Source organism: Acinonyx jubatus, chromosome D4 (assembly GCF_027475565.1).
Source record: "Acinonyx jubatus isolate Ajub_Pintada_27869175 chromosome D4, VMU_Ajub_asm_v1.0, whole genome shotgun sequence".
NCBI lineage: Eukaryota > Metazoa > Chordata > Mammalia > Carnivora > Felidae > Acinonyx > Acinonyx jubatus.
This window is the reverse complement of record NC_069391.1, coordinates 72207905-72232893: the sequence shown is the minus strand read 5'-3', so window position 1 is coordinate 72232893 and position 24989 is coordinate 72207905. Positions and strand designations below refer to the sequence as shown.

The 24989-nt window shown below is 44.5% G+C and overlaps 1 protein-coding gene across 15 annotated transcripts in view; it reads left to right on the top strand.

Annotated features, from left to right (window-relative positions):
* The window catches only part of TLE4 (TLE family member 4, transcriptional corepressor), a 141106-nt gene that overhangs the window by 108543 nt on the left and 7574 nt on the right, over positions 1-24989 (top strand). For all 15 annotated transcript variants that reach the window (XM_027040982.2, XM_027040983.2, XM_027040986.2 and 12 more), the window contains 7 exons: positions 9072-9191; positions 10884-10937; positions 11877-12029; positions 13306-13438; positions 13715-13908; positions 14417-14493; positions 23709-23958. In XM_027040982.2, the coding sequence (XP_026896783.1) occupies positions 9072-9191; positions 10884-10937; positions 11877-12029; positions 13306-13438; positions 13715-13908; positions 14417-14493; positions 23709-23958 (981 nt within the window). The remainder of the gene's footprint in view (positions 1-9071; positions 9192-10883; positions 10938-11876; positions 12030-13305; positions 13439-13714; positions 13909-14416; positions 14494-23708; positions 23959-24989) is intronic.

The following is a 24989-nucleotide window of genomic DNA, read 5'->3' as shown; positions in this document are numbered from 1 at the left end:
TCTCTGACAAAGAGACTCTGATCTCAGATTGGAGAAGGGAGGCAGTGGCCGGGTCAGGCCTGTTGTACTTCTGTAAAGTGCCAGATTCTTATATTAATAGGCATGATTCCCATTGTGGCTTTAGGATCTTTGAGACCTCTGTCATCCAGTAGGTAGCCACAGGCCACACGTGGCTGTTAAAGTCCTGGAAACGTGGCCAGTCCAAATCGAGACTGGCTGCAGGTGTGAAACGCGTGCCAGATTTTGAAGACCTCGTACTAAAAAAAATCACGTAAAATGTCTCAGTGCTGGTTTTGATATGGATTGTACGTTGAATGGTATTTGGGGATACAGCGGTTTAACTAAGTGTATGACTAAAACTAATTTTATTGTTTCCAATTCTTAAAAATCTGGCTACTAGAAAAGGTCTAAATACGTATGTGGCTCACATGATGTTTATGTTTGTTGGGTCTGTTCTAGAGCACACGCTTGAGTGTTTTAGTGAAGGACCTTACGGCCAAATTGAGTCATCACTGAAAACTGTTTTGCCGTATTGAGGTGGCAGACAAAGACCTGGAGTTTCTGATTAGCCCCCTCAAAACTGTTAGGCAGCCTGCCTTTGAATTGATACACTGTTGTTTCCTTCCGTGTTCCTGCTGAACTACCCTCCGATGTTGTAGAGAATAGAGAATATTTGCATCCGTAATACATAAGGATATATAGGAGGCTCTGTGGAGTTAACACTCTTTGGAAGAAAAAAAGGTTTAGTCTTTGAAATAGATTAAAACAGTTTACTGGAAAAAATAGCAACATGAAAAGGCTTTCTTTTCCAATAAATTTTAATAGTTACTAAAATGAGGATTCTGGTCCATTAAGACATAGCTTTTGCCAAGTCTTCGAGCTGAGTCACTTCTTTTCTCGGAGCAGCTGCTCTACTTCAGCTTCTTTCAAAGCAGCTGGTAGAAGTCGGTTGATATTTGGATTCAGGAACAGAACACAGTGCAAGTGTAGGTCCAAAGTCAGTCACCTTCCCAGAAAATGTAGGAAGGAAATTTTTGCCAGTCCCGCCTTTTTGTTTTTAGGGCAGTCAGACTCACGTATCGTGTCGTAGTTGTCAGCGCGACTTGGTAACATTGATTATGAGGCAGCAGTGAATGAATGATCCAGGATGTATTTTATGGGTGCTGTACTTAAAAAAAAAATTCCCAGAGGAAGGTGGCAGGTGCTTGTGACTGTAGTTTACAGAGCGCGTACAAGATCATAAATCTTGTCTGTTTACGAGGGAAGGGAACTCTTGACGGAGGACAGACGCGCGTAAGAATGTTAGGTCTTGTGAACTTTGAGGAGGTCCATTGGATTGAAGGGCATGAGGCGGCTCTGGGGCGATCAGCCCAGATCAGAGATGGGACTTCTGAGCAGTATCTGTGGGCTCACTTTTCCTGTCCCCTCTCATTCTCCCAGTTGCTTCCTCATGTAACCCACAGTTTGGCCCACGGGCAGACAGTGGCTGTCCGGAGAGGGAAGCTGAGGTGGCCACACAAGGACCAGACCTGTGTCTTTGGTGTCAGAGCATCACACAGCAGCAGCAGCTCAGCTCGCCAGCTAAAGTAACTGTGTTTAATGAAATTTCTGGGGTGGAGCCAACAGCTTTATTCCAGGAAGAGGAAATAACATTCAAGAAAACCCAGGAGGACATTAAGATAATGTCCTAATTTAAAATCAATTCTATTGATACCTTATAAATTATTATAGCGTTTTATCCTGACCAAGTAATACATAATGCTGAGGCCATGGAAACAAAACATGAATGACTGAATATGGAAGTGCTGTGTATTTTACTGCATGAAGGAAAAGATATGTGGGACTTTTGTATTCTAAGTATTTTTAACTCCCGGGGCCTTACTGGAGGGCAAGGTGTAGGTTTCATCCATCTTTGTTTGTCCGTGCTTAGTGGGTGTTCAGCAGATACTTGCCGAAAGAGTCCATGAGCACACTGACCTTGTGTGGTGGTTCCACATTAGCATAGGAGTAGCGGCCCTTCACAGGCTAGCTACTGCGTTCACAACATGCACTCTCCTTTCATCTTGGCAGCAGCCTTCCCAGCAAGGACTCCACTCAGCCTTGGTTGGCCCACTGGGAAACTGAAGCTTAGAGACGTTCATTAACTTGTCCAAGGTCCCACAGCGGGCGGTACAGCCTAGTTTGGCCCACCTGCGCTGACTCTAGGACCCATTCCGTACCCACTGTGGACACTGCCTCTCTTGTTAATCTTTCCTCTTTCAGCTCCTTGTTTGATCGAGTTTTGATTATCTGCCAGAGACATTTATCTTGACCCAGGTATCTCTTACCAGGAGAGAAGCAGAAAGGCAAAGACAACAATAGAACATTATAGGGAATGTGTTGCTCTTGTCATGTTGTGGAAGGTGAAACATTTATTAAGAACAGACTCATTACTTTATATGGAGATTATACTTTAACAAGGGCAGGTCTTCAGAAAGTCCCAGTCATTTTTGAAGGTGAATTTTGATTTATGCTAATTTGAAAAAAGCAAGTTCTGTGAGGGTTATATACAGATTGTGTTTTTAATGACTTCCTTAATCAAGCAGGTTATTTTAAAAAAGTCTTACTGTAATGAGCAGTAAACTGACACCGGTGACTGGCTTAGAGCCCTACCATATTCAGGTCTTTCACCAGCAGCATGCTATAGATTTTAAGCTAATTTACATAAATTTGCATGTGTTATGAGTCAGTGTGTAAGATGTGTATATTTTAGCCAAATATTTTTTATGTTTTAATTTTTCCAAATTGAGGATTATTTTCTCCGTCTCTTCTGGTTGTTTTTCTAATGGGTGGGATAATCAATGTCACAATGTTGTATCCGTTTTAAAGAGCTGTATGAATGTAAATAGTAAGCATTTTGTGTAATACTGTACAATAAAACCTCAGTCAGGAATGCACTGGGGTATGGTACTGTGTTTGGTAAATATAGGTGATTCAGGATACTACTTTCACTTCAGAACTTAAAGTATTTCATAACTCTGAAATGCTTTGAGGACTAGTGAACATATCGATGGCAGGGTGACTCATGATTGAAGGGCTCCTCCTGAAGGCCCTTCTGCTTAGGATGCGGGGTGGGCAGAGTCCCTGCTGATCTCCAGCAGTACCTTGGCCTTTCTGAACTCAAGAAAGTCAACAATATTCATGTCTGTTTTAGTCATCTAGGGTTTGTTTTTTTTTTGTTTTTGTTTTTGGCAGAGGAAATGATGCTTGAGGACTTTAGTTATGGCACCAGTGAAGGGTCAGCTAGCCTCTTGAGCCTGACTTCTCCATCCTTCCCTCCCCCACTGCCATTAACAGACTTCCTCTGAATTGTCCCTGATCTAAACTAATTCCCATACTGAATGAACTACAGTCAGACTAACAGTATAATTAATGGTCTAAACTGGGCTGGTTTTGAGAGTAGAGGAGGCCTGGACAGCAGTTGTAAGGTAGGGGCAAAACCCCAGCCGGATTTTCATGGTACCCTCTTGTCCCATCATTATCCCCTTTATCTGATGGTTTTACTCTTTGGTACCAAGTAGATGGGGTGTTCGAAGGCTGTAGCTAATGAACAGACCATATCAAATGTGTCTGAGAGTTTTTGATCATGGTTCTTCAACCATTCCTTCTGGTTGGAATCTTGTAAGCGGGCAGGGACATAACACCCACTGCACTTCGTGAATGGCAAGCAGCCTTAGCTTGATGTGCGTTTGAAATCAAATTAGAAAGTCCGATGTGGAGGTGGTATTTGTAGTCCTGCCTGCAGTATCAAACCAAAACCTTTACTTTGTTGAAAGGAGATGTGTTTTGGTTCATAGCAGTCTATTGAAACCCTATCATTACAGACCATCTGTGTATCTGTGCTGAGGGCTATTGCTACACAGATGCCAAGAATAATCCTTATGTGAGGCTCCAGATAGAAGGTCCACACCAGCTCTGTAGTAAATAGCATGCAGCTGTCCATCATAGTGCCGAGTTGCTGCTGCTGAGGGGCTCAGTTCTCTGTCTGGGACCTTGCCTTGTACTTCTTTACGTAGGTTCTTTCTCCTAGTCCTCAGCACAGCCCAGTGAGGAAATGGGCGGGGTGTTCTTGTCCCAGACCACAGAGAGACAAACTGGGCAGCGTCCCCAGGGCTACACAGCTATTAAGTGGAAAACTCTAGACTCAAATCCAGACAGGCAGTCTGACTCCAGACAGATGCTATTGCCTGCTAGTAAAATCTGTGCTACCTGTTATTAAAATTAGCTAATTGTAACAACACTATTTCTTGGGGTTTTTGGGGGGGCGGTGTTGTGCTTTATAGAACTCTTTGTCATACATGGTCGTCTTTGAAGTGGCAGAGGAGTAAAGGTGAAGGGACGGGGCCATCCATTTCAATTGAGGGACGTGTCTGTTTTCCATCTGACTTGGTCAGTAATTACCTTAGTAAAAGTCTTGGTTGGGTTTCAAACCAGGATCTATCATTTTTGTCATTTGAAGATAAAATATGATTTATGATGTTAGCAGTAACTTCTTGTAAAGCTTACCTTTTGCTTCCAAAGCAATTGGGATCTCCATATCATAAGACTTACAGATTTTTATTATTTTTTCCCCTGGTTTTTTGTTTGCCTCCTTCCTTTTCTTTCCTTAAACATCTACTTTGTTCTTTTTAATATCCCAACACAAGTGTTTTGTTTTTAAAAATACAGAGCTTTTGGGACGCCTGGGTGGCTCATTCGGTTAAGCGTGCGACTTCAGCTCAGGTCATGATCTCACAGTTGATGAGTTCGAGCCCCACGTCAGGCTCTGTGCTGACAGCTTGGAGCCTGGAGCCTGCTTCAGATTCTGTGTCTCTCTCTCTGTTCCTCCCCCGCTTGTGCTCTGTCTCTCTCTCAAAAATAAATAAAGATTTAAAAAAAAATTAAAAATACAGAGCTTTTTAGTAAGCATTCACATTTAAGGTATTTTGCCTGAGAGGTAAAAAGGCTACTTTTTCTTACTGTTATGACCCTCCTTAATGAATTTGCTGATACATTCACATGATCAAACGGTAATGAGAAAATGTTTCTGAGTTTGTAGATTTATACAGAGTCATGATGCAGCTCCAGTAAGTTTCCTGTGTAGCAAGCTAGGGGAAATCTAATGTAGGTAAGCTTGTAAAGTAGTGATAGAGAAACAGAAGTACTTTGTAATGAAAGCATGACTTTGTCTTTACAAGTATTTATTTATTAATTCCTCCTGTTCACATGCTCAGCAAAGATCCAAGAGGCCTTCCAGTGGCAGAACGGTGGTGTAAGATTCGTGATGGCAGTCTGTGCCAAGTCCAATTTGATTCCGGAGCAATTATGTTATTGGAACATCGCGGATTGCTCTGGTGCCCATTGTGTAGCTTAACCTTTAAATGCTAGTGATAATTAACTTTTTTATCCTTCTACCAGGAGACTCCAACATATAACTCTGTTCTGCAGTAAAATTCACAAATAAAATACTGCCCACAGAGCCAGAAACCAGCCAGTTAAGTAAAGCTGTCTGTACATGTATGTCAATAAGTAAGTATAAAGCATAAAGATAAATAAACATTACCATTTAAGTATTGATTTTTAAGAAAGCATTTCATAATTGTTTAAAAATCCATTTTTCCTTTTGGACAAAGTGGAAATGACTTTATCAGTAGAGGGTCTCAGAATCAAAAGACTCAGATTGTTGATAATCATGCAAACGTAGAGTTTTTTTCTTTCTTTTTTTTTTGTAAGATATCACATGAGTCGGATGAAGGCATGTGGGAGTAGGTAGAGGAGTAGAGATGAAGGAGACACAGAACTTCCCTGCTGCTAATTCCAAGGGGCGTCACTGCTCAGCTCTCACTGCAATGAATGGTTTCTTGTGGAACCGTCCAGCCTAGTGGTCTTCTGAAAGGGAATGTGTCACTTGAATTTTAGGTTAAGATTGAGGAGCACAAAAGTGATATTTGCTCATTGATGTTCAAAAACATTTCTGGGCAGTTCTCTGCTGCTCACTGTGCCGGGGGCCCCCACCCCCAAGTAACCCACAGACCGTGGTGGGAAGTAACCTTGTAAACAAATAGCCACATATTGATTGCGAGGGCTCTACTCACTGGGTGAACAAAGTGTTAAGGGGAACAAAGAGGAATTGAGTAATTAATTCTGCCTGCCAGTGTCTGAGCGAGCTTTAAAAGGTGATATTAGAGCTGGTTCTTAAGAATGAGGATTTCAACAGAAAGATACCGAGGGAAAATGGGCATTCTCATAAACCGGGAAAAAAGGCTGCAGATACAATGAAAATGCACAGAGCACTGGGCAACACCAAGCTCGTGGCACTGAGCTCTAAGGCCAGGGCTCTGGTTTAGGGCATGGACTGAAGGGCTTTGGAAACAGCCAGGCTCAGATATGGGATTTTTGTTTTCCCCTCAGGATAGTGGGAAACGATTTGTTGTTTTTAAGGAAGACTGAGAAGTGGTTGAATCTCTCTTTGGGGAAATACGAACCCCAGAAATGTGGAGGATAGACTGGAGACAGGGGAACTAGATATGGGGTTCTGACATTAAATATGGTAGGTAGAGGCTCACAGATGATGTTTGCAGGTATGATTTTCGTGGAGTAACGGTCATAAAAACCTAGTCATGGTGTGAAAATAAAGCAGAAGCATTGAACCGAGTCTTTACAGCTTAGGAACAAGGGTTGGAACTGAGTGGAAATACGTGAAAATGAAGCAGTCCAGTTTTAAAAATTATTTGGCTTCTAATGTTTTGTTTCAGCCTTCCGCCTTACTGAGTAATGCGTGCCATCTTTTCTGCCATTAAGCTTTAAGGGTGAATGAATAGGGATAGTTATAGGGTTTGATGCCTACAATTTATTGCATTCATTGAAAATGCTGAGAGAGAATGCCAAAGGAAGGAAGGGTTTAGAGATACCCAGCCCTGTCGTTGGGAACCCACTCACTGTCCTTCTCGTCTTCCTTTGCCACCAAACCCCTATCCCCTCTCCTTCCTGCCTTTGAAGCTGGTGGTGGAGTTGCCATCAGCACAGCTGACCACTAGGGGGTGGTGTCTTGGTAGAGATACTGGCGGGGGAGGGGCGGGGGGGGGGGAAGGAAGTTAATTGGTTTTCCTCTAACAGCACACTTTGCAAGTTTAGCCACAAAAGAAAATGTGGCATTAAGGTTCGGAGGAAGTGAAATGGAATACAGGGCCACAAGTTCTGGATATCACACTCCCTCCCCCCTGGTTAATTTAAAAGCCCTTATAAATGTGTATATTTTTTTCTTTTTAAGTTTATGTATTTTGAGAGAGTGCGTGAGCTGGGGGACGGGCAAAGAGAGAGGGAGAGAGAGAGAGAGAGAGAGAATCCCAAGCAGGCTCCATGCTGACAGGTGCTCCAGTGTTGTGTATCTTTATAATACCATCAGACTAAGATAAAGGAGAAAAAAAAAAAGTACAAAGGTTAGTTTTATATGAGAAGAGTAAAAGTTATCAATGAGGAAGAGCTTTACGGAACAGTTTCCTGAATTGATTCAGATGGCAAGGCGGAGATATTCTGGTGGAGATTGTTTGCTGTTCCTAAAACTTGTTTTCTTAACTCCAAATGTTCTTTCCACCATCCAGCCTGGGTTAGTCTAGCGCACAAAGCCCTGGGCTGGTGCCCTGATGAAGGACTTGGTTTCTCTGGCCTTTACGACCTACCCTCCACAGGTCAGCCCTGCTCCCTCTCTCACACCTCACCTTCACGTCTAGCTAGCTCCTGTTTGGTCCGTCTGGAGCTGAGTCACTAGCCAGTTTGTAAGGTTGCTTCCTGGTTCCATTGACACTTTCTTCATTTCTTCATATCTGGTTTTAGGCTGTCATACTATCTAAATATGCCTCCCAGTAGCCACCTGGCCTCAATGGCAGACACATCCATTCTCTGTGCTTTCAGTGCTTATTTTTGACGTGTGGGCCTCCTCCACCTGGTACCTCTTTGGAAGGGCAGAAATGACGGACATCACCTGAACCCATACGGGTCGCTCCCGACCGTGTTCCCAAGAGGGAGGGACTGTCTTTCTCTGTTACCTGGTCCTAATGGGGGTTCCAGGGTTTCCAGAGATTAAAAAAAAAAAAAAAAAGAGCAGGCTTATGAAAACTGTAGGAGTCAGAAAGGAACAAAGTGAACATTTTTGCAGATGTTTTGTTTCTGTTCTTATTACTTGCCACTCTGAATCTTCCATGCCCACAAGACAAGGGACAAAGCAAAATTCTGTAAATAGGACCTTAGTGTCACATGATCACCATTTTTGGGTGCTCAAATTCCCAAAGAGTACCTCTCTTCCCTTTCCTTTGAAGATGTACTAATTTTTCTCCAGGTTGAACTCTAATGTATTTAGTGTTTCTGTAATGGCTTAAGGTACTGGCTTCCCATCAGCCAGCAAACTTGGTGGGGGTGGGGGGGGTGGCTTGCCTTTTTCTTCTTTCCTTTTCTTCTTCTTCTTTTTTTAGTGTTTGTTTATTTTGAGAAAGAGAGTGCAAGTAGGGGAGGGGCAGAGAGGGAGACAGAGAATCTCAAGCAAGCTCCTAACTGTCAGCACAGAGCCCGATGCGGGGCTCAAAGTCAGGAACTGTGAGATCATGACCTGAGCTGAAATCAAGAGTCAGATGCTTAACCAACTGAGCCACCCAGGTGCCCCATTCCTTTTTTTTTTTTTTTTTTTTTTTTCCCTATCCGCTTCCTTTCTCACTTTTCTAAAGATGCTTTGCCAGTGTAATCAACATCTCCTTTGGACCAGACCCCTTCTGTCTTCTGGATTTGCTGTCCCTGCCTCCTTTTTTATTCCTTGGCTCCCTCTGCCACGTCTCTACACAGTTCGTTCCTTTTATCCCTCATTCCCTTTTCCATTTCTCCTTGGTTTTCTCTCTACACCTCTGTTGCCTTCTTCCTTTCACCTCCTGCCTTCTCTCCTGTCTCCTCCTAAGTTTTGCAAGTGTATACTAATGAAGAAGAGGAACATTAAGTCTTAAGTGACTGAAGAACTCACTGTTAAAGGGATGGTCATTTCTCAAAGCTGCTTTCTTTTCTAACTCCAGAGTTCTTCAGTATCCCCATCAGCCAGTTTCCGAGGTGCCGAGAAGCACAGAAACTCCACTGACTACTCCTCTGATAGCAAAAAGCAGAAAACTGAAGAAAAGGAAATCGCAGCTCGTTATGTAGGTTCATTCACCTTTGCTTTGGGGGAGGCCAGTTTATTCCGCTTTTTATCAGCAGCTATTTTACCCTTTGACTGTTATCAACCACAATTAAAACACAAGAGAAAAAAAACATCTACTAGGAGAAGAAGCTAGTGATTGCATTTATAGCTGGATCTCAGTGGGCTAGCTGAAGTCCTCTGTGCGTGCAGGTCCGTGCACACGTGTCGTGAGTGAACACAGTGCTTTATCTGGAAGCTAATAGAAGACATCTTAGGTGTTCCATAATATCATTTCTATAGATGTATTTACTTCCCTCTGTGTATTTCAAGGTGGCTGGATTTTCTCTGGTCAACTAGAAATGTTAAGGAAAAATATAAAATCATAGAAAACCTGGTAAAATGCCTAAAATGAACTTGTGCTAAGGAATAAAGCAGGTTTTGTTGACTATAACTTGCAGAGGCACCCAAATGTGTGTCCAGCATGGGTGAAGCTCATTTTTCTTCGGTGACTGGCCCTCCAGGGCACATAGTGAAGGGAACAAGCTGGATGGCACTGGGGTGGATGCAGGCAGTCCCCTCTCTGCCCACTGTGGAGCTGCCCTGCAAGACTGTAGGCCTCAAAACAAGGCTGCAAGCTTGAATTTTCATGTGACATCTCCCAATTTTATTATTTATTTATTTATTTAAATATAATTTATTGTCAAGTTGGCTAACATACAGCATATACAGTGTGCTCTTGGTTTTGGGGGTAGATTCCCGTGATTCATTGCTTAGGTACAACCCCCAGTGCTCATCCCAACAAGTGCCCTCCTCCATTCCCATCACCCATTTTCCCCCTCCCCCGCAATCAACCCTCAGTTTGTTCTCTGTATTTAAGAGTCTCCTATTGTTTGCCTTCCTCTCTGTTTGTAACTATTTTTTCCCCTTCCCTTCCCCCATGGTCTTCTGATAAGTTTCTCAAGTTCCACATGAGTGAAAACATTTGATATCTTTCTCTGACGGACTTATTTCACTCAGCATAATACTCCAGTTCCATCCACAGTGTGGAGGTTCCTCAAAAACTTAAAAGTAAAACTACCCTGTGACCCAGCAATAGCACTACTAGGAATTTATCCAGAGGATACGGGAGTGCTGATTCACAGGGGCATATGTACCCCAATGTTTATAGCAGCACTTTCAACAATAGCCAAATTATGGAAAGAGCCCAAAGGTCCATCAACTGATGAATGGATAAAGAAGATATATATATATATATATATATATATATATATATACACACACACACACACACACACACACACACACGATGGAATACTATTTGGCAATGAGTAAGAATGAAATCCCAATTTTAAAAGAGTAGCTACTTACCCACAAAAACACTGAGAGAACAAATCACACACCACTATAGGCTGGATTTAGCCGGCCGTGCTAACTTCTGCTCTGGAGTAACAAGCAAGCCATAAGCTTCAGTTTGTTGTGTGTTGTTTTGTTTTTTTGTTTTTTTACCTGTGAAGCGGAATCATCATATTACCTCCCTTATAACATCACCATGGGGATTAAGGAACATAGTACGTCGTTAAGTGTTTAGCCCCGTTTGGCGCCATTCATTTTTGTAAGATGTGAGGAATTAGTCTGGACTCATCTAGGGTAAATCTGTCCTTTGTGCCTGTGCACTGGGGAAGGAGGTAATGCTTGTCCATTGTCAATGCAGGACAGCGACGCTGAGAAGAGCGATGACAACTTGGTGGTCGACGTTTCCAATGAGGTACGTTCAACCTCCTGCTCTCACCCGCTGTCCCAGTGACTCGTGCCCAAGCAGTTCGTGTGCACAGTGTGTGCCTAGTTTCTAAAGGGACCCGCTTTTTGTTTACGTGAAAAATTTATGCATTACTAGTTTTCTGTCTTAATCCTTTTTGTATTGCTATTCTTTTCCGTGAAGTATCAGTGCCTTTTGCTATCACCATGAATGCACACCAGACCTCTGTGGTCAGCCTGCAGGTCTCGCGGACAGGCAGCTTGCAGATGTGTAGGGTACTGATTCTTGTTTTCAATAAGTACAGCTGACCCGGGGACAATGCAGGTGGTGGAGGGGGTGTTCAGGGGTGCCAGCCTCCCGCATATTAAAAGTCCACATATAACTTGCCTTTTTTTTTTTTTTTAATTTAAGTATATAGTTAGCCCACAGTGTTCTATTAGTTTCAGGTGTACCACGTAGTGATTCAGTTAGTCTACACATGATGCTGCCATGTAGAACTTTGGTTCCCCCAAAACTTAGCCTGCTTTTGACCTGCAGCCTTACTGATAACATAAACAGTCGATTCACACATATTTTGTGTGTTATATGTGTTACATACTGTATTCCTACCATAAAGAAGCCGGAGGAAAAAAATGTTAAGAAAATCATAAGGAAGAGAAAATGCATTTATAGTACTGTACTGTTATTTATCAAAAAAAAAAAATCTGCATATAAGTGGACCCGCACAGATCTGCCCCCATGTTGTTCAAGGGGTGACTGTACTATAAATCTTGTATTTTCTTTGAGCTCAGTTCCAGGTGTTTTCTTGAGCAACTTGGTGAGTCTTTTATTATCTATTACAGAACATTGTGCACTTCCTCATGCTCTCCGCTAGAGACGTCCACACCCAAGTACTCCAACCTTGTAAACGTGCTGTCCTGCATTAATGCCCTTGACGTTCCTTTGTAGGATCCATCTTCCCCTCGAGGGAGCCCAGCACATTCCCCGAGGGAGAATGGTCTGGACAAGACGCGCCTGCTCAAGAAAGATGCCCCCATCAGTCCAGCATCTATTGCATCCTCCAGCAGCACTCCTTCCTCCAAATCCAAAGAGCTTAGCCTTGTAAGCTGGTCTTCGTCATCTTTCTCGGCGTTGCCTCTTTCGAGATGCTTGGCTTTGATTATTTTGAAAATTTTCTATTTTTCATGTTTTTCTATAGGACTCTTATTTCTAAACACACACACACACACACACACACACACACACACACACACACACACAAACATACATAGTTTTTTTTTTCTACCGGGTATTCAGATTTAATCGACAAAAGTACTTTTGGAGCAGAATGGGTTTACTGACTTACCAGTGATAGATGTGTGTTTTATGACTCTTTTTGCAAGGATAGGGGAGGGATATGGGGAAATTGAGTGAAACGTGTCTTAGGGAAGATGAAGAAATACACTCCGGGGTTACAGGGATGGTTTTGTCACCTATGGTTTACGGTAAATTTCGTTTTTGGCTTAGATGTGATTTTGTTGCTAGCTTTGTTTGAATTACAAGCTATATATGACTGCAATAATTTTCCCTTCCTATCTAAGAAGTAATCTGTCATTTACAAAAGTCTACCTTGACTCACACCACAAATCATGGATGCAAAAATGAAACTGCTTGCAAGTCAGGATAATCTCTCCGTACCCCCTTCTTCTGTGGCTGTGTAGTTAATTGCATTTTTTGTGTAGTATGTCTTCCTTTTTCCTCACCAGTTATTTCCTTGTAACATAACATTAAAAAAACAAAAAAGACAAATTCAGTTTTCATCTAACCTCTGAGTTTACAGCTAAAGGAAAGAAAATTCCTCAGTGTGTCCGCAACCTAGGGGATGTGTCTGGCACAGGGCTATATTAAGTTCTTTTTTTCTGTTGTTTCCTCTTGGCCTTCTGGCCTTCTTGTATTGGCAACTCCTCTGTGCTGATCTCTGTGACAGTTCAGGCTTGGGTCTGTTTTAACGGGACCCGTTAGCCAGGAAACCTTGTGACGTGAGCAGTCCACCAGGAACCCAGCTCAACCAGCTTTAAATCAGAGCAACCAGCAAGTGGTCGGTCACAGTCAGGACATCACGATTTGTCAGCGTCTGTCTGGCTCAGACCAGTTTCCTAGAAATCATCTACTCTGCCCTAAATTCGGCTTCAGTTTACGTCCTCCTGAACGTTGGTTTTGTGAACTCGGTGAACTCTTTTTGTTTGTTGGTTTGCTCCTTTTAATTATGAAAGTGAAGGCCCAAGCTGAAGAACCTTTTCCATTTTTTTCTTCCTTCTGATTTGCCTTTTTAAATGTTTAACGTCATGGTTAAAACTGTGCTCTAATTGCCACTATATTCTATTCCATCTCTTGTTAGAATGAAAAATCTACCACTCCTGTTTCAAAATCCAACACCCCTACTCCACGAACCGATGCACCCACACCAGGCAGTAACTCCACTCCCGGATTGAGGCCTGTGCCTGGAAAACCACCAGGAGTCGACCCCCTGGGTTAGTAAGAAGAAAGGTTTTCTGTATATTTATGCTTTTTGTTTTTAAAGAAGTTAAGGCAATTTAAAGAGTGCAGTACCTTCAGAGCAGTAATGACCAGCATTGTAAGGTTGTTAGAATTATTTATTCTGAACCTTGATGCCTTTTGGCTTTTGAGAATATTACAATAAGCTCATTTGAATCCTGGCTCCTTTAACGTGTGTATTAACATTTTACTAACTTACTGTTATCTGTGTTCTTGGTTTTTCTCTTCCCTCCTTCCGTTTCGGTCTGTAGCCTCAAGCCTAAGGACCCCGATGGCAGTCCCTTGTCCATACCCAACCCCGTTTGGGATCGTGCCCCACGCTGGGATGAATGGGGAGCTGACCAGCCCAGGCGCCGCCTACGCTGGGCTGCACAACATTTCTCCGCAGATGAGCGCGGCGGCCGCTGCTGCTGCCGCCGCCGCCGCCTACGGGAGATCCCCAGTGGTACGTGTGTGGCCCTTACAGAATCAGGCTCTTCCTCAGCCCGTAGGATTGCCAGACAGATTTGTGAACGTGGTCTATATAAGTGGAGGTATTTGTAAGGGGACCTGTCATACTTGTAAATTAAACTACATGCAGTTCTGTCGTGAGATCCATTTTCTTTCCTAAGGTGAGGAACTGTCTTTGTTATTTTATGTTTTCTTTTAATTTTAAACCCCCAAGAGCAGAGCAAATAATAATGAATGCAGTGAACCCTTTGTTTCCATCATAAGCTTCACAGCTTACACAAATAATTTTTTTTCATGTATGGTTCACCCCCCCGCCCCCCCGATACATTACCACTAAAATCATAAACATCCTCTCTTCTCCCCAGTAGATGTTGCTGCATATATATTTTTAAAATCCCGTTTTAAAGGCTGTGTTCTCCCAGGATTTAGGGAGGTAGCGGGTAGGCTGAGATCAGTTAATGTAACTGTGCTTGTTTTTGTTGTCTTGCCTGGGAAAATTGCAGGTTGGGTTTGACCCACACCATCACATGCGTGTGCCAGCAATACCTCCAAACCTGACCGGCATTCCGGGAGGAAAACCGTGAGTACCCCTGTGCCTCAGTGCCCACTGGGCCCCGGGCCCCTGCCTGCCCTTCAGACTGAGCACTGCTAGGCAGTGTGGGGGAGTTGTTGAGGCTCACGCTTTTGCGAAGAATTTTCCATTTTCTCTTCACCCAAGGAAAGCAGTAATGAGGTGGGGTTTTGTATTTTCAATTTAAAATCTGGAGCTTCTAATAGGGAAATGCAAATGACCGAAGCATCTCCAGCAGTCAGGTCTTCTCCACGTCTGTTACTGAATTCTTTTGTTGCCTTGAAAAAAAGCGTCTTATGTGCAAACCTGGATGCTCACAATTTGAGCGTGTGGGGAAAAGATGTGCCAAACTTTAAAGGCTGTGAAAAGAAAGAAGTGTGGTCTTATGCTCAGTTGTGTTTGTGGAAAAGGTGGCTCGCTCATTTGGCTTCTTGTCCCGTGAGCGAGGTATTTGTAGCATCCGTATTCACAGGCCCCTTGAGTTACGAAGGCAAAACGCACACATCGGTTTTTCCGGCCTCTTGTGTGTTCCACTCTCTCGCCTTATCTCATTCCACGTCCTTCATTTCAGTCCAGCGTAGCTTTTTCTTCCTACCTGTGCACGGTTCTCTCTGCTCTCTGGCTTCGTCTTCCCGGTACAGAGACTTTACTGTGAAATAACACTGGCTCCTTCCTTAAAATCGCAGCCTGCTTCCACCGTCCTCTCTTTGGGAAGCATCCCCGCGGACCCTCCCCGCCTTATCAGTCACATGTGTGTATTTACTATCACGGCTCTTTCCGCTGGCCGCCTCTCTGACGCTCCACGCCGTGCACACGCTGCTTCCCCAGGCTGCTGCTTTCTCACAGCCCTCTCCTGTCCACACGTGACCCTCCGTAGCAGCTAAGTCCCTTCTCCCAGAGGCTTTCCTCGTGGCTTGCCTGCCTCGGGGCATTTGCTCTTACTGGAAGGCCTGCAGTGCTTTTTCTGTGGCTTATGGTCTCAACTTCAAGTGTCTGCTGAAATGTCACTTATTAGAGCGTTCTGCCCTGACAGCCCTATCTAAAATAGCATCCATCGCTCCCTTACTCTCCCCATCACTGTTCTTTTCAACTGCTTGCCTTTTTTATGCTTGTCTGTAGGCATCATCTGCCTCTCCCTGCTTGAATGGAAGTTCCGTGAGAGCAGAGCAGAACGCTTTACTCTTCAGTTACGGAAGTAGCTCCAGTGCCTGAAATGGTACCTGGTTCCTAGTTGGTGCTCACAGTATATAGTTTTTAAATGAGTGAATGAATGGGGGTGCGGGGGAGAGAGAGAGCACAAGTGGGCCAGCCGGTCTCTTTCTTCTCTGATCTCCCATTGCTTCTTTATTCACTCCTGTACACTCAGGCACTTAGTTTTCACCTTGTTTCCCATGCATAATTTACTTCTGTCCAGATCTGTGCTAAACTTCCCTGTTGCATCAGACACAATGCTGGCTCCATAGCCAAGTTGCTCCGTAAATATTTGACTGATTAATAAGGGAGGCAAAGCAAATTAGACTTTGAGTTCCCTGAGAATCGAAGGTATAAATACCCATTACCATAAAATTCTGTGTGCCTGCCTGTGTTCTGCAAATAGTTGTTGACTGACTTACAAGTCTTGTTGACTAAGAACTCTGATGTATTTGAAGGTGAAAATTTGGTGTATTTCAAGCAGTGACTAAATAACAAGGTCATAGGATTAATCAAATAACTCCAGTACCTATGAGTTCCATATGAACCCATGGAGATGGGAGAGGTTTTTGTAGGGAAAAGGTGTGATCTCAGGTTCAAGTACCGCACAGTCACCACTTAGTTAACTAGCTGTTGCGCCGGAGCTGGAGTATCACCATGGGAACAGAAGAGCTGGTTCTTCTTGGCTCAGCTGCTGCCCAGGGGCCATGGCGGGGAGACAGAGGTGTGTCAGGAGTATAGAAAGAAGATGACCGTCTTGGTTTAGGTTTGGGCCGTTGGAACCACTGTCGAGTTAGAGCTAATCTGATTGAGGAGGCACTTCGGAGCCTTAAGCTGGGCTCCTTTCCTTCCCCGCATTTTGATTCTTAGCATTGTACAATTGTTGGGATCCTTTGGGGCAGATTGATGGGTTTGAGGATGGTTGTGAAGTTTTGTTCCTGGGGGTGATAGAGCCACATCTAATGCAATTGGCAAATGACATTAGGAGTCCCAGAGAGAGCAAGGTGTGGTCAGCAGAGCGAGTTGTAGAGTGTGACAGATGAAAATTTGAATTCTTACTCTGCCAGTGGGCAACCTTGGGATAGTTGGTTAACTTTGTGAGCTCATCTGTAAACCAGGGGTGGCACCTCCCTGACAGGCAGGGCGTAAGGATGGAATAAGATAAGATGTTGTATGTTTAGCACCGTGTTTGGTATAGAGCCGCTGTTCAGTCCGTTGCAGCATCATTTCCTGGTTAGCTTTGCCCCAGGGTATTATCAGTTTCTCAGCGGCTTCTGCAATAGAACATATTGTAGCGGGCAGAAGTGGCCCAAGATGATTAGATTGAGTAAATTAGACTCCACATCCCTGTCAGTTGGTGCCTCTTTATACAAGAGGGCGTCAAGACATGTAAATTCACGTTCATTTATGCATATTAGAGATAATATATTTTTATTACAGATTTTTTACCGAAGAAATGATTGTAACAATTAGGTGGCTCTTCAGATCTTAAGGTACAGAATTGTGAAACTTTGTTTTGTGCTTATTTTTCAACAGAAGCAGCTCATATTTTTGTGCTAGAGCACAAAACATAATAAATCACCTAAAGGCTTTTCCCCTACCACACACACAAAGTAAATGGCCTTTCTCCAGACAGACTTAAAACAGTCGTGTATCTCTATCCTAATTATTTTTACAGAATGAGTTGCTAGATGTTATCAAAAGTTATAATTAAATGCATGTTCCAAACTAATGAATAAAGTAGCTTTTCTCGAATAATTCACATTGGGTCCTCTTGTCTATTCTGGTGAATTCACAGGGGTTCCACTCAATATGTAATTAGAACGACAACATAGTTTAATTTCAACATAAGCCCAAAACGGACTTTTTCCCTCACCTGCTACTTGAAGGAGACATCTGTAAATATATACAACTATTCAGTCAAAACCGTAGTACTAATTATATCATGAGGTATGGCATGTAATGTAGCCGTGACAGAAGACCTCAGGTTTATGGGTTTTATAGGCTGCTCACAACTCAGAAATCTTTCCCTGTTGTTGTATTTGTTTGTTTTTATAAAAGGCTTTTTCAAGATAGGAACAATGCTTGACACACAGTAAGCCACCAACAAGTATTTGTTGGTCGGCTAACGTACTAGTGGGTTCATATGCTACTTAGAACCTGATATTCTGTCATACTTCATAAAGTTCAGTGGCCAGACCTTTTGTTGTGAATTCAAGGCCTAGTCCTGTCTTGTGAGACCTTGGAAACTTGAAGTGTTGCAAAGTATGAGAAAGATAAGTGCGCCGTTACAGAACTGGGCCTTTTAGAGAGGGTCAGGGAGGTGGGGGTGGGAAGGCCAGGGACCTTCTTTAAATATGCTGCTTTTTCCTAGAAAGATAGTGATTCGGATTAAATAGCATCTTCAGCGCACAAGTTTTAAAAAGAGCCATTTGCAGATGCCTTGATTGTTCGAAGTATATAGTTCTGTCAGAAAGTCCAAGCTGCTTCTGTTCTCCTTACAGTCTTCCTCAGCCATTCTTAGTTCTTAGTGCTTTTGCCTGCTGCGCACACATGTGCATATGCGTGTGTGTGTGTTTTGGAAGAGTGCGGGTCACCATATTCTCTGGTGCCCTGTACCCTCTCCCTCCGGCCCTACGTTGCTACTAAATGGCCGGACATCTCGGACATCTTGAGTGTGTTATTCGCACTTTAAGTTCATCGTATTACGATGCTTCCCCACACTGGGTCTTCCTCCCGAATTGCCCATCAGGACTACTGGCATTCTGGTTCTTGTTTCCTAAGCTCAGAAACTCAGTTATTGGCTCCTTCCTCACATCTCATTCATTACGTCCTACAGAATTTTATATCCGCTGTTACTTTTAGTGTGGCTTCCTTAGCCTAGCCTAGTTCAGGTCCCCCACTGCCTTGCATCTAGATTATTGGAATAATTGTCTCTTACTTCTCCTACCCATGTGTTCCTTGCTATCAAATTTATTCTGTCAGTTGCCCCAGTGATGTCTTACCTGTTCTCGCTCCAAAAACCCTGTGGTGAGGGGCGCCTGGGTGACTCCATCGGGTAAGTGTCCAACTCTTGATTTTGGCTCAGGTCATGATCTCACGGTGGTTGAGAGCAAGCCCTGTGTTGGGCCCAGTGCAGCGCATGGAGCCTGCTTGGGATTTTCTCTTTCCCTCTCTCTCAAAATAAAAAATGAACTTCAAAACAAAAAAAAAAAAAAGAATTTAGTGAATTCTGTTTGTCGAGTTGTCAGGCTGGCATTCTAGGCCCTCCCCTTTATAGCGTTAGGTGTTGATACATTGAGTTTCTATACATATAGATACATATCAATATATATACACACGTATGTACACATTTGATCAGACTGTACTCGGGCCAGCTCCCTCAACCACTCCTCTGTGTAATCATTATTAAATAAATGAATTCTTGGATTAAAACCAGTCCAGGAATTTCCATCATTGTACCTTATCCTTTTAGAGCCCTTGCTCTCTGCTATTTCCACCCCCTGGAATTGTTTTTCTGTCTTCCTCCCTCTTTGGTGGGATGCTTCCATTCCACAAAACCCATCTCTACTACCGTGTCACTGTTGAAATGTCAGCTTTGTCTTTTCTTTTTGAACCACCACAAAACCTCGTATTTCTTATCTTCCGCCTGGTATTGTGGTCACTTCTATGCTTTTCTCATCATACTTCCTAGATTAGAAGCCCCTAGTGGGCAAGACCAGTGCCTTCCCTGATTTTGTATTCTTAGCATGATGTCTGTATCCAAGCATTTGGCTAAAAGGTCCTTACTGATGAAATTAATGAGACAGAGAAAGAATAGTTTTTCAAGCCTGGGTTTCTCTGAGTTTTAGAAAGGTTGGCTTTCAGTACACATTTCAGTACACTTTGCTAGCTACACATCAAAGAGTTTGCTGAAATCTGATAAGTGTGTACTAGAGTTTTATTGTTTCCAGTCTTGAGTATCTTACGTGTGCTAACAGCAAACAGAGGACCACGTTATATCCTTAACACAAGTAGGTTCTTGAAATTCTTATTAAAGGATCTCCAGGAACATAGTAGGTGCTCACAGAGTGGTCACGGTTGAGTTGAAGAATGTCCTATCAAAAACCTCAAAAGAAGTTGTGTGCCTAGTTTCTTAACTATTTTAATTCTCAAAGCTCTTTAAAAACCATTTAGTGATACTAGAGAGGAGAGAAAGGATGGCTTTTCAAGTAAATTATCATTAAGAATGTATAACACCATCTAAACTTGGAATAACCTTCCCCTGCCTTCTTTTAAGATTTGGTCTTCATGACCTCTTTAATTGCTAAATCAATTAGCCTTTTCCTCCTTCGTCATCCCTCAGAATCTCCGCCTTTCTCTCCAAGTATTGCTGCCTTTCCCTCCTTGCCTGATTGACACCCAGCTCTCTCCCAAGGGGAGCCTCTCTGAGGGGATGCCCCTTCATTTGTTTCATATCCCAAAATCCTCATGGCCAGTGGTGGGGTAATAAAGGCTGTCATCACCCCACACCCCTTGCAGTGTGTTCTAGAACCGAATTCCTTTACCTTTTTGGGAAAACTCTAACCCTTTCAGGCTTGTGCCATTGGATTGTACCCTTCCCCCCCTTCCACCTTGTTTGGGGGATTTTCCCAGTTTATTAAAGACTGGACCCTTGGCTTAGGGTCTTCCTCCACTCGGAACCTGCCATCATCCCAGGCGACTCTGGTGTTCACAAGGTCAACCCCCAGTAACCTCGTCTCGTGGCTTGGACCATGTCCCCTCTAGCTTCTCCCTTTGAGTTCAGTTACCTACTTATAGGGTCACAAGGAAGATGTCGTCCCTGCCCCTCCCTGTGTCATCTCCGGAGTCCGAGTGTCCCATCCAGCACACCCTTCTCTACCTCCACCTGGCCAGAGTGATCTTTTGCGTTGCAAATCTGTTCCCAGCTGTCTCACTGTCTCCCAAACCCTAGCCACTGGCTTGTCCCTTAGATCACTGCACAGAACTCCTGTCTGGTTTCCCTTTTTCTATTGTGCCCCCTACAATCCGCTCCTCACCCAGCAGCCAGAACAGCACTTGAAAACATTAACTGAATCCTGTCACCCCTGCTCCTGAGTCTCCTGTGACTTCCCCTTCTGCCCAGAATAACACCCACACTCCTCTTCACAGCCTGCCGGGCCCTTTTTAACGCTGCCCTCCCGTCTCCAGCCTGCCCCTCTCCACTGAGTACATGCGAGCATTCCCACTTGGTTCTGTCTGCTTCAGGGACTGTGTCTTGTTCCTCTTCCTGGCACGTCCCCCCCTCAATGTGTGCAGGGCCTGTGTCCTTCCTTCATGTCTGTGCTCGTACGCTGCCCCAGACCTGTGCAGCTCGTGTGTGTGTGTGTGTGTGTGTGTGTGTGTGTGTGTGTGTGTGTGTCGGCATCTGATGGAGTCTGAGGTTACTGATTTATCTCCTTATATATGATGTCTGCTTTCCATTCTAGATGTGGGCCTGGAGGATAGGGACTTGGTCTACTTTATTCACCTCTGATTCCCCAGCACCTGATAGCACCTGGTTCATACTAGGCACTTAATTAATAGTTTCTGAGTAGATAATAAGCATTCGGTCTCACTCTGGCCTTCATGTTTGTCACACACCTCCTCACACCATCTTCTTTACACCATTTCCTCACTCTGTCAGATTGTCACGGTACCATGCACTTCCACTGTTCATAGCATTGACCATCTAACATTTTAATACTTCTTTATGTGAATATATCATTATTCACATAATGCCCCTCTGCCTACCTGCCGCCCACTCTCCACAGCCTGTAACCTCAGGAGAACCGGGGATATGGCTTTTTTCTTTCTGTTGTAACCCCAGTCCGGCCAGCATGGTGCTTGGTGTGCTGGGGTACGCAAGAAGTATGAGTTGAGGGGCCCCTGGGTGTCTCGGTTGGTTAAGCATCCAACTCTTGGTCTCAGCTTAGGTCATGATCTCGTGGTTCCTGAGTTTGAGCCCCATGTCAGGCTCCGTGCTGACGGTACAGAGCCTGCTTGGAATTTTGTCTCTCTCAAAATAAAGAAACTTAAAAAGTCCGTGTTGAATGGTTGAATCTCTTTGATTGACCATCCTCTCCTCCCCGACCTTGATCATCTCTCTCAGTTATCCACGTCTCTGACTGCTCTTGCTGGTCAAGATTCTGTAGACGGAAGCATTCCCTTAGATCCCGCACGTAGTCTGTTGACTGCGTAATCTGCCGCAAGATTATTGCTTCTGTTCCCTTAGTTTCAACTGTCAGTTTTAGTCGATAAGCACGCACAGGGGCGCCCAGGTGGCTCAGTTGGTTAAGCGTCTGACTTCATCTCAGGTCATGGGCTCACAGTTCGTAGGTTCAAGCCCTACTTAGAGCTCTGGGCTGACAGTTCAGAGCCTGGAGCCTGCTTCAGATTGTGTCTCCCTCCGTCTCTGCTCCTGCCCTGCTTGCGCTCTGTCTCTCTCTCTCAAAAATAAACACTAAAAAAAAACTTAACGCGTTGTCCTTCTAACCTAACCTCTCTCCTGAATCACATTACTTGACTTCCTTCTGAGTTGTTAGGGTTCCTGACTGCCCTCACGTTGGAGAAAACCAAACCATTTTCCTCCCTGCGTGCATACCTTTCAGTCATGATTCCCTGACACTTGACTGATGTATCGTGGGCTACCTAAGTCATCTGGGTTCCAAGCTTTAGAGCCCTCCTCAGTACTTCTCTCTCGGATTGCACATCCTATGTATCTCCCAAGTCCTTTTGATTTGACAAGGCAATGTCTTCTGTCTCTTGTCTTCCTAGTTTCCTGCTTCCTTCCCCCTCAGCAATCTGACCTACTACTTTTCTTCTACAACCCAGTCCTGTGCCTTTCTCTGTTGTTTACAGAGAAAGAAAAAGCCCTCCACCACCTGGCACCACATCTTCCACGGCCACATGTTCGCATCATCCTTTCTGAGGACACTCCAGGCCCCTCAGTAATGGGCTGCATTTTGATGAATTTAGGTGACTAGCCTGTAGATTTTTGCATTGAGGAACCATAAACTGGCTTGATTCTAAAACTTCCCTGATCGGTCCAAGCTCCAATCCTTTGTGTACCCACAGACGCTTTCCCCGGGTACGTCTTTCGTTACCTTCTTTCTATAAACAGAGCGCGTTCCAAAGCTTCACGCCAAAGTAGAATGACATAATTTCCAAAATGAGCTATCGCCTGTGGTAGAGGATGGGTCCAGCCCTCTCCCCCCAGCCCCTGCTTCACAGTAGCCTCACTGAGGCGCCCTTCCTAACCTCTGCACCCTAAAAACGGGTGTGTTGAGGGAGATGTTCTAACTTAAGTTGCATTTTGGAACCAAATGCTTTCCCATATAGAGCTTTTCCTGGAAATGGACTAGAAAAGGAGCTGCCGATAGGTGCTCACAAGGTCGGCCTCTGTGGTGGTCACACAGGGTGCCTTTTCAGGTTCCAGCTCCCTTGGGAATTACTTGAATTAGTGATGGTCAAGTCTGTGGTTTGTGTGTAGGGCACGTCGGTCATTTTACAACGTAGGCCTAGATGCTCTTAACTCCTTAAAGCTTGATAACTTGGGCTTATTGATCCCCATTAGTAAACCACTTGATCGAATTGAGAGACAGGCAGAATCTTCTCACAGGCTTCTGAATGACCCATAGCAGAAAGCAGTGCAGGTTTGCTGAGCACCCTGAAGGAGTAGGTGTTATGCTAGATGTTGGCTGTCCTGTTTAATTCTCCAGGAAGTGTGGGTAGCATGCTCCCCCTTTTGAAGTTTAAAACTGAGGTTCAGAAAGGCTAAGTAACTACTGAGGTCACACAGCAGCTAGTGAAGGGTCGGCCTGAGAATTTGATCATAGAGCTAGCTCTGTAACTCTGAAAATGATGTTCTTTCTACTATAGTAGGTAAATTTGATTTCTTTGCAAATCACAAGTAGCACCGCAAATGTTTTATTTTTCATCTCGTTACGCCGATCAGTTAAGTAACATTTTTTGCATTCCCCTCTTCCTATTTTTTCTCCTCCCCACTACCATAGAGCATACTCCTTCCACGTCACCGCGGACGGTCAGATGCAGCCTGTCCCTTTCCCCCCCGACGCCCTCATCGGACCCGGCATCCCCCGCCACGCGCGCCAGATCAACACCCTGAACCACGGGGAGGTGGTGTGCGCGGTGACCATCAGCAACCCCACGAGACACGTGTACACGGGCGGGAAGGGCTGCGTCAAGGTCTGGGACATCAGCCACCCCGGCAACAAGAGCCCCGTGTCTCAGCTCGACTGTCTGGTGAGCGAACTTGATGCAGAAATAGGCTGGGACAGTGAGAGACTTGGGTGTACAAGCAGCACATGGAGTTGATCTCAAGTGGGTAGTTGTCCTCACCGCTTGGTGGCCTTTCGCGTGGAGGTTCAGAGTGCTGCTGAGGAGGCATCTTTCAGTTCCCCAGGGCAGCTTCCATTCACCCGGCCCAGTGCACGGGCACCGACCCGCCACCTGCTTTCCTGTCTGGTAAGGGAGGTGAGGAAAAGTCGAAGCCCGGGAGGGTTTCTGTGAGCATGCTTCTGGCTCTCTCAGTCTGTCACATTGTGAGATGAGACTAGAGTACCCCCTTAGCTGTCTCCTGGGCACCTGCCCCTGTGTTGTGTTTGAAACCTCACTTGGACGTTCTTCCTTAGACCGGTGGTAGCGCTCTCGCCGCAGCACAGTGTTAGGTCTGCGTCACATGCCTGACGCACACAGCATTCCCAGAGCCTAACGAGCTGGAAGGGGCCTTTTTTTTCCTGTCCCTTAACAGTCCTTGATGGGGTCTTGCCCCCGGTTGATGATGCTTGATCAGCCCCGGCCGCCCGTCAGCCAGCTAACGCAGGCCGGAAGGGAGGAGACTCCACGTCTCTGACCCCTGACCCTCTGGCGGTGGCAGGAGGACCTTTCACTGGACAGGTCGAGTGTGCCAAGGGACCCAGGTCCCCAGATGTGACTGCTCCGGGATTGTGAGGGCCCCCGCGTTGTGTGCATGTGTCTTTGTGTGCAAATGACTGAGGCAGCTGGGTGATTTGGTGGTGGTGGGAGTTGGGTCTAGATCTTTGCATTTTCATGCTAATTAAGATTAAATATCTCAGCACTAAATTTGTAGATCAAGTTTAAGTACTTCCCTAATTTCATGTAATTTTCTAGCATTAATCCACTTTATCATTGTCATAAGTAAAAATGGCTCATTAAAACCAGGAGGGAACACAATACTTTTATGGATTTCTGCTCTCATGTTAATGCTGTTTTCCTTTCCTCATGAGTGATCTCTTGATGGTTTTTGTCTCTAC